The sequence below is a fragment of the Engraulis encrasicolus genome, chromosome 17 (assembly GCF_034702125.1).
Source record: "Engraulis encrasicolus isolate BLACKSEA-1 chromosome 17, IST_EnEncr_1.0, whole genome shotgun sequence".
In the NCBI taxonomy this organism is placed as follows: Eukaryota; Metazoa; Chordata; class Actinopteri; order Clupeiformes; family Engraulidae; genus Engraulis; species Engraulis encrasicolus.
The window spans coordinates 42,201,957-42,216,548 of NC_085873.1; the positions used below are offsets into that span (position 1 = coordinate 42,201,957).

Below are 14,592 nucleotides of genomic sequence, written 5' to 3' on the forward strand. Positions count from 1 at the left end.
GGCTATTTCATTTAGTAGCCCTCATGAATTTGATAGCCTATCAATCAACTGGAAAAGGTATTTCTCAAAAAACATGTATTTACTGACAGGTTAAGGTTATAGGGATTGTTTTGTTCAGGGCTCAACTTGAATTGCTGGACCATTCTTTCGTTCAGTATTAGTATTTGGTATCTATTAATGATAGACTTAATATAGTGCTGTGGGAATATAGAAAGCACTTCCATGGGTCCATCATGGAACACACTTCCGTGTCTAGGGGCACAACATTTTGGCAAAAACAGTGAAACTTTGTGTGCCAAAGATCTGTGTCCATTCCACATTATTATTCTGTCCTATCAGGCTGACCTTTGCTTGCTCTATTTGTTAGCATTGCAGTAATATTGTTCACTTGTACTGTATTGTTGTTCAGTGTATTTACATTTGTTGCGAAATTAAAAAGTAAATTTAGAAATATTAAAGAACAAAAAAAAATCACTCAGAATAGAATCATATGGAAAGCACTGGTATTGTGTCAGGGGGGAGGGAGATCTGTCAGAGGCCCCCCTCTTACCAAAAACTACCAGCAATAAAGGCATCCACAATTTTGTCATTAAGTAGGCCTATAATAGCGATGATACTGAGTTTGCTGTTCAGCATAGAAATGTACACGTTAATGGCGTTGGGCCCACTAAATATCGTAGAAGGGGCCCATGCAAGATGTTTGCGGATCGAAAGCCATTGGCAACCCCTCCACCCGCACCTGGAAAGCCCTTATTGTATACACATGCAATGACATTTAAAGTCTCCTTTTATGTTGATTATGTTGAAGTGGTTTTATATGTGATTTTATGCAGGTTCTATGGCATTAATCTCTCAACAAACGTAATAATCACACAAAAAACTGCATGTTTGCTTGGGTCATCATTTGTTTGGTGATCTGAAAAGTGTTAAGTGTGCTAAATGTGCCAAAAAAAGTTGGCACGTCAGCAAGGGGGCAAAAACATATGCACAGCACTGTATATGCCCTTAAGTTTGATATCAATTTTAATTTGTGGGTATTTATGTGGTTGGAGTCAAACTGACTGACTCCCAAGTGAATCACAGAAGAGGGTCACACAAGTCTTGTTTGATTATGCCTGGTAAAGCGAGGGTTAAAGGCGTCTTGGGGTGCATCCCAATATGTGACCTTGCCTCCTCCACTTGCCTCCTCCACTTGCTTCTCGTCATGATGACATCACTGACAACAGCACTATATTTCAATATCTTGCAAAAGCTCAATTGTAAAGTCTTTTTCTCATTTGCAATTGGGATGGTGAATGAAAAACAGTCCCTCAAAAGGTGTTGTGGCGAGGATGACAGCTGGGAAACTTTAACGTTTTCTCCATGGAGGAGGGGCCAGGAGGCGGGACGAGGAGACAAGCACAAGTGGAGGAGGCAAGGACACATATTGGGATGCACCCTTGCTGTGGGCTCGACAGTGTGCAGTGCACTGTGGGGTGTGTTGTACTTAGCTGGGTGTTCAAAACATTCCGGAATCCTCTGTAAACTACCAGATCCAGACTGCAATGCTTCATCACTCCTCGATGCCTTTTCTCCATTGGCCGTCTCCTTCATCCGTGCAGAGGGCGGCTGTAAACAAACGAACCAGGAACAACATCAGAAAACGAACGAAGCAGTTGATTCAATCCACGCTGTGGGCTCTCGAGGTGAAAATGCTATATTAACTACACTGATGTCACATTTCATGCGATTTGTGGACTTAACATTTATACATGCCGAAGGTTCAGAAATTCTAATGGCTGGTAGCAGACAAATGGACATGCATGCAGTTGGCAACTTCACACTCTCTGGCTACTGACCAAGCTCTTTTTCCAATGATACAGTAGGCCTAAGTAGTTTTCCCTTCATCCACTGTTGGGAAGGTTACAAATACATCGAGTATTCAGATTAATCTACTCACACGAGTAACTTAACAGGCTTTCATTACAGCGTGTGGATCTGGCCCACTCCTTTTAAGTTACTCGTGCGAGTAGATTAATCTGAAAATACTCTATGTAGTTTCAGACTATGTGGGGGTCGGGGAAACATCTACCCTATCCAGAAGGGAAATCAATTTCTGAGTGAAGAAAGTAAATGTCTTGTTTTTTGTTATTTTTTTTCCACTGCTTTTACCATATGGATAATGTTGTGGGTACTAACTCCAGTTCCTCTGGTAGCCTAATAATGTGTTATAGTGCCAAGCACCCTGCTATTACAAGTAGGCCTAATTAAGCTGTGTAGAGTGTTGTAACAAATTATTTTACAGACAAGCTGACAAAAAGACCTGGAATGTAATAACATTGGATTATGATGAATATATAAGTTGCCTACAGGAGACGGGTTATGAAAATAACGCCTTTTATTTAAGCACCTGTAAATGGCTATTAAAAAACAAGCTATAGAGCCTAGTCCTAGCAGAGACGGTTTAAATGCATGAGAATACATTTAATTAGAACAGAGAATCTTTGGTTCTAGTTCTAAACATTTTGGCAAAGCACTCATGACTCCTATGTAGCTGTCCGTACTTGTGCCTTTGTTACTTGTGCCTTTGTTGGGGGGGCTGTACTCTCCCCCATCCTCCTTCATGACTGAGGTACCCTGAGCATGGTAGCCTACTGTCCCGCTGCACTGCTCCCTTGTCCTTGGGGTGCCATTGGAGGCTGCCCCCTTGCACGGGTGAGGCATAAATGCAATATCGTTGTGTGCAGCGTGCCGCGCTGTTGAGTGCTGTGTCACAATGACAATGGGAGTTGGAGTTTCCCAGTTGGGCTTTCACTTTCATGTGTGTAACATGGTATTGACATATTGCTGCAGTAGTGATGTTGCCTGGCTCTTGCCCGACCTGTAGTTCCACGCAGCTTTGTGAGCTCCACTACTAGGTCTGGGAGAGCACACATTGTTGCCTCCAGAAAGCAATGGCTTTATCCATCATTCTGCCCGTCCTCACCACCAACAAACGTGTGCGAGCGAGTGAGTGCGTGCGTGCATGTGTGTGTGTGACATGGCAATGACCTGCTGGTGTGTGTGTGTGTGTGTGTGTGTGTGTGTGTGTGTGTGTGTGTGTGTGTGTGTGTGTGTGTGTGTGTGTGTGTGTGTGTGTGTGTGTGTGTGTGACATTGTAATGACCTACTGGTGTGTGTGTGTCTGTGTGTGTGTGTTTATAACATGGTAATGACAATGACATTAGCAGTAGCAGTGTTGTTGTGGTCACATTGCTGTGGTGGTTAATGATGTGTGTGTCTTTAGTCCATGCCATAATAACATTGTAATCACTCTACTGTGCTCTCTTGCAGCCACATCTGTTTGGAATCCAGTTGACCATGGGTAAGTCTGGGGTGGTATGTTGGTTTTCAAAGGACGGCAGTTGCAATGACCCATTAATGCGATATCTTACTTATTTTTTCAGAATAGCTGTGAAAACCCAATTAACCAGCATACACACAAGTAGGCCTACACTATTGCTTGAAAAGAAGGTAGTCGTAGTCATTTAGTGACAAATATGTATTTATTAGTAATCATTTAGCATCTTCTGAGTTCTGTAAAGGGGCCATATACATACCCTGGTATTTCCAAAAAACGGACAGCTTGCCCTTCTTTTGTTCCTTTCGTTTACACACAAACGAGTCTTCCTAAAAAAATGCAGATTTGGTGATGGTGTGAACAAAGATATTTACGTAAAGGTGGGGAAGAAAAATGTTTTTAGAATACCCGGCTATGTATAAATGGTGCCTAAGTGTAGCTGTTAAAAACATCTACTTTCAATGACACCACTGCTTTCTTACTAAATCTGATGTAAAGACGTTCTCTCTGTTAACTCACATTGTATTGATATTTGTTTATTTGGTTTGTAGATTTGTATTATGACTTCAAGGAAGAAGAATTTGAAGAGGTTATTCAAATACAAATAAAAAGGGAAGAAGAGCCTTATGACATCAAACAGGAAGACTCTACAGGTACAAGGCAACAGCAGAATATCACATTTGAGGCCTTGAGACGAAGAACCATACAAGTCCATATTTTCACTTTATGAATAATATGTGTTTTTTAATTAGCAGTTTGAATATTATGTTTTCTATTTCGATCTTACTTGAAGGCACAAAACAAAAGCTTCTTAATTCTGATGAAATTAGATTTTTTAATGTCAATGTTAAAAATCACATGTTATAGGACTTAACAATTCTGGAATGTGGAAAAACAGTATATGTCCGCTTACTGTGGAATAACAGTATATGTCCATGCTATGGTATATTATAGTAAAATGAAGCAAATACATATCTATAATTTATCATAAACATATTATTATAATAAATATACTTTATATATACATATATACCACCCCCCCCCCCCCCCCCCCCCGCAGTTAACCCCTTCTTACCCATTACATACAATGTAACTTCTCTCCGTTACTCTTATTAAACAAACTGACAATAATGTATAACTTACAGAAGAATAGATAACAGATTAAGTGTAATACTCAAGTATTACTCAAGTATAATAGTATAAAACTGGTTAAGTATAATACTGATTAAGTATAATACATTCATTGACAAAATTAATGGATGCCAACACGCGCATGCACACACACACGTGAGCACACATGCATGCCAGTGGCGGCTGGTGAAAGAAGTGGGGCACCACAGTAGACACTGTGTGTATGCTTGTTTGTTTGAGGATTGCTACAGGACAGGCCTGTACAGGGCTATCAGTGGGCCATGTAAATCATCCTGTTTGGATGTGCGTGTGTGTGTGTGTGTGTGTGTGTGTGTTCACAGCCCACATGTTTTTAAAGGAGCATGAAATGCTTTAAATTAATGGGAAACAACTATGAGTGTTTCTCTGTTGTTTTCTCAATCAAAGTGTAGTTGTAACCAACAACTCGCAGGGCCAATGGTTAATTTCTGGAACAAAAATAATAAAAGTAGCCACAAGTGCCTCCATAGGTTTGCAGAGAACTATATACAATGTACTTGTGGGATTCAGGGGTTGTGGGGGCACTTAAGTGTCCTTCCTCACATGGCGGGGGTTGTGGGGGCACTAAAATGTCCTTCCTCACATGGCGGGGGTTGTGGGGGCACTAAAATGTCCTTCCTCACATGGCGGGGGTTGTGGGGGCACTAAAATGTCCTTCCTCACATGGCGGGGGTTGCGGGGGCACTTAAGTGTCCTTCCTCACATGGCGGGGGTTATGGGGGCACCACAGTTTTGGCAGGGGTTGTGGGGGCACTAAAATGTCCTTCCTCACATGGCGGGGGTTGTGGGGGCACTAAAATGTCCTTCCTTACATGGGGTCGGGTTGTGGGGCAGTGGATGGGGGCAGTGAGGGCAGCTAGAGGTAGACTACTCTTCACATTCAAGTGCCTGATAAAATGATTGGGCGTTTGGAGGCATGTACTCTATCATGGTCATGAGGTCATGATGTTTCTCCTTCTTGATGGGCAGAGGGTCTTCATAAGCCCGAGCATATGATGTGGCGAATGAGGGAAGTGGAGGTGGGCCATTTTTCTTTGGCTTCGTGACCAGCCAGGTCTTCCACCCCTCATAGAGGCTGTGGCTCCCCTTTGAATGGACAAACCACGGATCCGAAGCTGAAAAGCAAAACAAATCCAATTAAAACTTGCTTCCTTCAGACACCCTGACTTAACACTGCTGATAATATACGTTTTATTACAGGCTCTAGGCCCAGTAGAAAGACATACAACATGTACAAATACATAAAAGGAAATAGAAAAAAAACAAAACAACTCTAATGCATAAGCACCAATAGTCATGACAATCTTGAAAGGCAGGCATACAGATGTTTCCAGATATATGACTGGTATCTAACACAACAATGAACAACTCGAATTTTACCTGTCACTTTCATCCACATCATGGATGTGATCAGGAAGCCAGGTGGACGCCTCAGGGTTGTGTCAGGTAGCTGCCTGAAGTCCTGGCACTTCATCTCCAGCACGTTGAATGGCTGCTGTTGCCGGGCTCCGAGTACCATTTCATGGACATCACTGGGGGTGTAGAGGGTCGTGACCTTTCGCCTCTTCTCCAGGGTGGCAAAGGAGCGGTCACATGGCAGGAAGGAGTGGCCAGAAACCATGAACTTCTGCTGTACTTCTGTGAAATACTTCCTTGACACAAGCAGGGCCATCAGGTTTAAAATCCGCCAGTTGTTATTCTGGCCACAACATCTGTCGCTGTACAGAACTAGCTTTCGCTCCTTCGCATTAACTAGGGGCGTGAAAGAAGTCTGCACCCACTTTAGCAAACAGCTTGCTACCTCTACTGAGCCTCTATGGGCAATGCCCTCATGCCATAGGCACATTGTAGGGGGCTTGTCGGTGCCCATCTCCTGTATACACAGGTTGTAATTGGCCAACTGTCTTTGGTAGTAGACATTCGAATGTGTCAGGTTAGGCGTATATACTACTCCCTGCATGTCAAAACACACAACATGGCAGTCTTCATTGGCGCTAGCCCACTCTACATCAGCCTGCAGCTGGCTATAGGCACTTTCTGCCTTGCGGTGATGGAGTTCGCTCTCAGCTGCTATCTTGGCTTTGTCGCTTGGTGTTGTTGCTGTTATAAATTTGTTATAGAAGGCATCACACTTTGCACAAGTGTCACTTCTTGGTTGTCCGAATTTTAAATTGAGCTGCTTAAACACATGTCTATATAGCCAAAATTTTGCCGTTGAATCTGGGTGGCTGACTTTGTAAAGTTGGTACATGCGATTTAGATTTAGGTCGGGATTGAGGTACTCCCTCTCCACATCTCCCTTCATTCGTGAATAATGGTTGGGTTGGCGTGGAAAACTGAGGATATGTGTCTTTATTTCCTCCCTCAAAGATGGTTGAATGCTGTGAGGCCTAAACAAACAAACAGAAAACACACACACAAAAAAATATTACACACACACACACACACACACACACACACACACACACACACACACACACACACACACACACACACACACACACACACACACACACACACAACCCTATTGTTCATTTCCCTGGCACTTTCCCTTTAATATAAAAACTGAATGAGAACGAGGGGACTTCCACTATTTGTTTATCAACACTGACAGCAGGCTTGGATAACTACCTGTTTTTATGCTTCCCTCTCATGTCCTCCAAAGGAGACCTAGCCTGACCTGCATCGTCAGCCTGACTGCCCATCTTCTCTTGAATGACCTTTAAATTAATAACAACTATAAATGCAGGTACACAAAATATGTAATTAACTTATGTAATGACAAGTCAAACATTTACTAAAAAGTTACACAGATATCACATGGCTATCAACAAAACAAAAACAAACAAATATACTTGCCTGAAGGCGACTGTTGGTAAGACTGAATGTCTGCAGGAATGTCTGCTTACAGACCGCAAGCCTTTGTCCTCCTTGTTGTAAGAAGTACTTGTAAGTGTACTTTTTCTTCACGACCTCGGCATCAGGCCCACGCGGTCGCCTACGAGACACCATGTGCTAGAAAGAAATAAGAATACATTAACCCCACTGCATGTGTCTCTGTTTATCCCATAGGCCTACCCGCCTATTTGTTGTAATCTTTTTTTTTCTCCAGAAAAACTGACATATCTGCCTTTTCAGGCCAATCTTAAACCAAATTTTAATCTTACAATCCACACGTTTCAGAAGAGACTTTACTTCATTTGATGTTGGCTGGGCTTTAAATTAACACCAGCCAACCGGCCAAATATACTGGTGAAATTTCAGTTTGACTGGTAGAAAGGACCAACTTACCATCCACTTTGACTCATTAGGCTTAGGCAGTGTGTGTTTGGCTAGTAAGATCTATTGGCCATCTTGTCTGGTGAATGTTGGTATATAAAATAAACAAGTGTAAAATCTATATCTTTTTTTATTACTGATGATCCTGTGGAGATGTGAAATATTAGGCTCAGAACTTTTTTGTTTGTCAATGTGCCAACTGTTGCACACTCTATCGTTCTAGGAGAGTCCAGTGTTCTAGAACACAGGGGAGGAGCATCTATTATTCTAGAACACTGCTATGCAGCACCATATTGGGCCATGCCTGTGAAGGACACCAAAGAAGAAGATACAGATATTCTACCTAAGGATTACACAGGTACGGTTTAAAACTATTTCAAGATTTCACTACCGCCCATCTACAGTAAGTAACATGCCGTGGGTAACGAACGAGTGCTCTCCCCCGTCCTCCTTTGCCTGGTTAACAACAAACCTAATCACAATGTCTTTAGTTCGAAACGATTGTGTAGAACTAAAAGCAGTATGGGAGTTCCCAGGCTACAGTACGTCCTCCTCCATGACTGAGGTGCCATGACAGGCCAATTTGGTTGCATGTGCACCCATTTTTTTCAATAGTGCGCTTTAAAAAACACTGATGCCACCAGCCATCAGAAGAACAAAATTACTAGGCAACACTAAACACCCATTATATACTGAGGATACAATTAATAGTGATTATGCAGTCGTGACCCTTCACACCATGAAAATTATTATTATTATTATTTTAACTGCCGTCATTCGCTCAACCATGCTGAACTGCCTCTACCTCCGTTCGGTGACGGGTAGCCTACAGGGCGGTTTCAGTTTGTAGAATATTCGACTTCGCTAAGTAAGTCTTCCACCACTGATGGTTAATTGGTACTTAAAGGTGCACTGTGTAAGATGGTGGCCAGAGAAGGTATTGCAACCATGCTACTTATTGAAACGGAGCTGCCTTTTGCCAAATTTGATCTTTTCATGAATATTTACTGAATGATAAACAAAAATGTACTGGTACGATCAAAGTACAGAAAGTTTTGCAGCTAAATATATCTATTTCTGGAAATGCAAAATGGCGGACTATGGAGATCCCCATTTTCATGTTTGAACAATGCCATTTTCTCAGTCATAATGAATCCTTAGAATTTGATGGTGGTGGTAAGTATTCGTGGAGAGGGTAACATTTGTGAATGGGATGCATGTATTCAGGAAATAAACTACTAAAAATATTACACAGTGCACCTTTGAATGGGGAAAGAATAGCTGCCACTTTTTCATATAATACTATGTTTTGTGAGGCCCAACCAAGTCAAATACATGGGATAATAGTTTAAATGTGTGTGCTACTAACAAGGAAGTGGTGAAATGTCTTAAATCTTATCCTTCACAAGTCACGACCACCTTCAACTTTTACCTAAGTTTTACTGGCTCTGTTTACTCCAGTAGCGGAGATCTCTGTAACATTAGAAGAGGAAGAGGAGATGACTGAGGAGGAGGAGGAGGATGAAATGTGCTCTTCACAGGACACCATGGATGATGGAGGAACAAGCACTTTTGAGGACAGCGACGAGGAACCTCACCAACATCATACTACTCATACAAGTACGTTTTAAGTTTTAAATCTTCAGAAATTGTGATATCAACTCTACTCTCATGTTTCTAATTTATCTCAAATTACCTTCTTATTCTATCTACAAGACATCAAGCATCCAAAGCATGGCTAAAAGATGGGTACAGGGGTGTTAGAACATGGCTAAAGGATGGCCACAAAAGCATGCACAAATTCCAAATATGCTATCGCGATATTCAAGATTCAAGATTTTTATTTGACCCGTGCTTCCTTGTGCAAGCACAATTGGCCGTGAAATGGGGATTGCAACTGCACTGTGCTGTGTTGGATGGTAAAAAATAAAAATAATAAAATGAAATAAAATAAAAAATAATTAAAAATAGTTATTGTCTTAATTCAAAAAGCGGATGGCTTGAGGAAAAAAACTCTTACGCAGTCTCTCTGTTCTACATCTTATGGAACGTAGTCGTTTCCCTGAGGGCAGCCTTTCGAACATGGAGTGACTAGGATGGAATGTGTCTTTCATAATCCTTTGTGCTCGTGTCTTTGCCCTTCTTGCATATATATCTTGCAGCCACCTTTAGAATACAACCACCGTTGACCCTTTTTAATCAGTATAATTCGGTCAGACAACCTTGGTGTTTTAGTGTTGCCCTAGACTGAAAGACGTTGCAAGACTCCACATAGCGTTAAATAGCTGTGTATTTGCCTCTACATTGCTTCTTGTCAACGGACAGTACTGTCCTCTGCCATTTTTTTTCTCTCTCACTCATCACCTGTTAAAACTGTACCGGTTGGATTGACTCGCGCAAAAATATGTTCATAATCTGTTTGTTAGTGAATGGCCTAAAACTCATCATAGAGTGAACTAGCGAACATTTAAAAAAAACAGACAGTGTGCTTCCCTATGGGGTGAGTGTTGAGTAAAGGTTGCACTATGCATAAAATAAATCTTACGTAAAAACTGCCACTATTGATGGGAATAATCAATGAATCATTAAGATTTCATACTGAAAAATAGCAATTATTATGGCTATATATTAAAGCGAATAAAAAAAGGGTTTTTCCTCGATAGATTTTATAAGGTGAACATGCGCTTGGCACGGAAGGTGGAAAACTTCCCACAAACACGTTACAGGGGAGGTCACACACCAGTGAGAGTAAATTGAATTCTATTTACTGTCACTGTCAAACACAAAAAAGTCTAGATGAATTCTCTCAGAAAAGGAGCTACTTCAGGGCTCATAATATTTCTAAGCTTTACGTTTGAGCTTTTAAGCGCCTTGCCACATCAATTATTTAGTTATTTCCAAATGTAAGCACTTGATTTGTTTAAGGGACAGGTTTAATGACTTTAAGTCAAGTAGCCTACCCTACGGTACAACAGCGAAGCTAAGATTGCTTAAAGGGGTATGCCACTATTTTGGGGCTTACTACAGTTAACATCGTTGGCTGGGGTTTATAAAGGTGGTAAAGTGTCTTATTTTTCATGTTAAGCATTGCCTTGCTTTAAGACAAGTTAAAAGAAGGAATATGTCGCTAAGCTAGTGAAAGTCAATGTATCCGTGTAGCATGCTACACGGATCCATTGACTTGCACTAGCTTAGCGACATATTCCCTCTTTTAACTTGTCTTAAAGCAAGACAACGCTTAACATGAAAAGTAAGATACTTTACCACCTTTATAAACCCTGGCCAACGATTTAAACTGTATTAAGCCCCAAAATAGTGGCATATCCCTTTAACTAGCAGCAGACGAACAGCATTAGCGAGCTGTGGCTTGATCAGACATCTTACTTTATTACACATCTGCAACACTCACATAAACACTTGCAGTTGTAGTTAAGAAAAGCATCGTTCAATATTGTGTGGCCACCGTGTGTCAACATTATTAACAGCCCTGCACATCCCATGGCTACTCTGTGCTGCTGTACATAAGTCTCTGATGGGTTGGCACATTGTTCTTGTTATGACTGCTTTTTGAAAGAAGAGGACTGATGGCTTTGACTTGTCCTGTTCTGTTGACTCACAGATGGGTCAGAGAGAATAGAAGACGATTGAATCTTGCTAGAATCTCTGTATGGGTAGTACTAGTCACAAGCCTTGTGGATCGATCTTTTGAACCCAGTCCTAACGTTGACCGATTTATGATAGTCTGTGTGGTGTTGTTTGATTGTCCAGCTCCTTGTACATGTACGTGTTTAAGATGATTGTAATTCTGTTTTCTGTGTGCTCATGCGATTTCAGTCTTTAACCTCTTTACCCAAGTAGACACATTTGTGACATAAACAACTAAACAGTTGACTAGTATGACTAATTATTCAAACAGAACGGTTTTGATAACTCTTTTGTTTTGTCATTGCAGGGAGGGCACAAAAAAAGCAATTTAAGAAGGTGCGCAAAACTTTGGAGAAAAGAAGAGGAAAACCATACTTTGATTATTCTGAGTGTGGAAAGACCTTCACTGGAAAGCAACATATCAGAAAAAGTCATCAGAAAATTCATACGGGAGAAAAGCCTTACCAGTGCACCACATGTGGAAAGGCCTTTAGACGACAGCGTGTTCTCAAAAGTCATCAGAGAATTCATACGGGAGAAAAGCCTTACCAGTGTACTACATGTGGAATGACCTTCAGACGAAAATATGTTCTCAAAGGTCACCAGAGTATTCATGTGGAAAAGCCTTTCAAGCCTTTCCAATGTACTACATGTGGAAAGGGCTTTGCAAACTCAGGAAGCTTGAAGTATCATCTCCAAATCCATACTGGAGAAAGGCCATTCCAGTGCAGCACATGCGGAAAGAGCTTTTGGGATAAACATCATTTAACCAGCCATCTGAGAAAGCATGGACAAAAGCCTTATCAGTGTAGCACATGTGGAGAAGCATTTGCATACAGTGCTACTCTCAGAATTCACCAGCGAATCCATCAGAAAATTCATACGGGAGAAAAGCCTTACCAGTGCACCACATGTGGAAAGGCCTTTAGACGAAAGCGTGTTCTCAAAAGTCATCAGAAAATTCATACGGGAGAAAAGCCTTACCAGTGCACCACATGTGGAAAGGCTTTTAGACGAAAGAGTGTTCTCAAAAGTCATCAGAAAATTCATACGGGAGAAAAGCCTTACCAGTGCACCACATGTGGAAAGGCCTTTAGACGACAGCGTGTTCTCAAATGTCATCAGAGAATTCATACGGGAGAAAAGCCTTACCAGTGTACTACATGTGGAATGACCTTCAGACGAAAATATGTTCTCAAAGGTCACCAGAGTATTCATGTGGAAAAGCCTTTCCAGTGTACTACATGTGGAAAGGGCTTTGCATACTCAGGAACCTTGAAGTCTCATCTCCAAATCCATACTGGAGAAAGGCCATTTCAGTGCAGCACATGCGGAAAGAGCTTTTGGAATAAACATCATCTAACCAGCCATCAGAGAACCCATGGACAAAAGCCTTATCAGTGTAGCACATGTGGAGAAGCATTTGCATACAGTGCTACTCTCAGAATTCACCAGCGAATCCATCCTGATGAAAGGCCTTACCAGTGCTCTACATGTGGAAGGGACTTTACAAAATCAATACATTTAGAAATGCATCAAAGTAGGGATGCACAATGTCAAAAATTTCAGCCGATTCCGATATCCGATATTGATATTGCGGTTTTGGCCGATAACCGATATTAACCGATACCGATGTTTTTCTTTTCTATTCTTTTAAAGAAATGACTGATGCAAACAAACATAATTTTTGAATGTCCTCTTATTTCCAAAAACACACCTGTGATAAAATTAGATAAAAAATAGAGACAAATTAGAAGACAAACATTGAAAGTCACCGTCAAGTCCAATCTTTTAGAACCGTAACATATTAAAAAAAAACATCTGCGTTAACATCGGCCCAGTTTTACCCATCAGACCGATGTCCGATGTGTTGAGAAATGTCAAATATCGGCCGATACCGATACATCTGGCCGATACATCGTGCATCCCTACATCAAAGAATCCATACTGGAGAAAGCCCTTACCAGTGTAGTACACGTGGAAAGGCCTATACCCAAAGAGGAGCTCTCAAGAGGCACCAGATGACTCATACTGGAGACTTTACCAGTGTAGCACACGAAGAAAGAGCTATGCACTCCAAAACAGTCTAACCCAGTGGTTCCCAACCTTTTTCTTCAGGGACCCATGTTTTTACTATTGTAAGCTTTGGTGACCCAACCACGCGAGCGCCCGCACAAGACGGAGTCACAAGATGCCCTCTGTTTCCTGCGAAAACTAATTTTATTTATTTTATTCCTCAATTCGTCTTTGGTCAAATATAGAATAAATGTTTAATGTAGCACTTACAATGTGTTGCTTTTATGCATTTATTAGTTAAATGCATAGAAGCAAAATAGTTGTCAGAAGACAAATAGTTGTCTTTTATTCAACATGGGCTATATATATTTGAAATGAAACCCCTTAAAATCAAGAAGGCTCTGCGACCCCCTGTGGATCTTTGGCGACCCATAAGGTGGGTCCCGACCCATAGGTTGGGAACCACTGGTCTAACCTACCATCAGAGAACCCATACTGGAGAAAATCCTTACCAGGGGTGCATTTCACAAAACCATAGTTACTAACTATGTGTGCTACTTTGTTGTTTGCGATGCAATTTCCTTACTGGCAACTAGTCAAGTTGCTAACAGGTTATCAACTGTGCTTTTTAGAAACGCACGCCAGTGTAGCACACATGGAAAGGGCTTTACAGTCAAATGTCTCAAAAGTCACCAGCATACCTGTCAACTTTGAGTTACCAAAATTCTGAAAAATTCCCATATTTTAAGCCAAAATTCGGGAAATTTTGTTTGAAAGTTTAAAATGAGCATAAAGCGTGAAAAACAATGAATTCATCAGTTTCTCCGTGTTATTTTGTCGCTACAGTTGTCTGGGGATCGTGCAAAAACTTTGTGCTGGTGCAGGTTGTGATCAGGTTAATCGCATGATTCGATGTTCCGAGGCTGTTTATCGCGTTGTACTGACGGTTTCGGAGCTCGAGGGTGACGGCTGGCATTTTCAAGGAACTTGGTGGCATCTGGCATAAAATCTACAGGTAGCTTGCCTTGATAAGCAAGAAGACCCTCTCAGTCTCTCTTCAGGAGGGGGTGTGGCTGTGCTGACAGGGCCGTGGGGATAATAACTGGATTTTTATAATGTGAAAAATCTGGATATTTCTGGGGAAATTGTGAAATCGGGAAGAAT

General features: G+C 41.4%; 2 protein-coding genes across 2 annotated transcripts; one reads left to right on the top strand and one right to left on the bottom strand.

Moving 5' to 3' along the window:
* The first annotated feature begins 1,623 nt into the window (after positions 1–1,623).
* On the top strand, positions 1,624–14,239 carry LOC134467493 (gastrula zinc finger protein XlCGF26.1-like). Its single transcript, XM_063221366.1, has 6 exons — positions 1,624–1,685; positions 3,312–3,342; positions 3,870–3,971; positions 7,991–8,125; positions 9,232–9,387; positions 11,720–14,239. Exons 2-6 carry the CDS (start codon positions 3,339–3,341, stop codon positions 13,033–13,035), a joined length of 1,713 nt encoding a protein of 570 aa, XP_063077436.1. The 5' UTR covers positions 1,624–1,685; positions 3,312–3,338; the 3' UTR covers positions 13,036–14,239.
* On the bottom strand, positions 5,340–6,480 carry LOC134467492 (uncharacterized). The gene is made up of 2 exons (XM_063221365.1): positions 5,869–6,480; positions 5,340–5,603 (listed from the first exon to the last, which is right to left on the bottom strand). The coding sequence occupies exons 1-2, from the start codon at positions 6,446–6,448 to the stop codon at positions 5,356–5,358; spliced, it is 828 nt and encodes a 275-aa protein (XP_063077435.1). The 5' UTR covers positions 6,449–6,480; the 3' UTR covers positions 5,340–5,355.
* Positions 14,240–14,592: the final 353 nt, after the last annotated feature.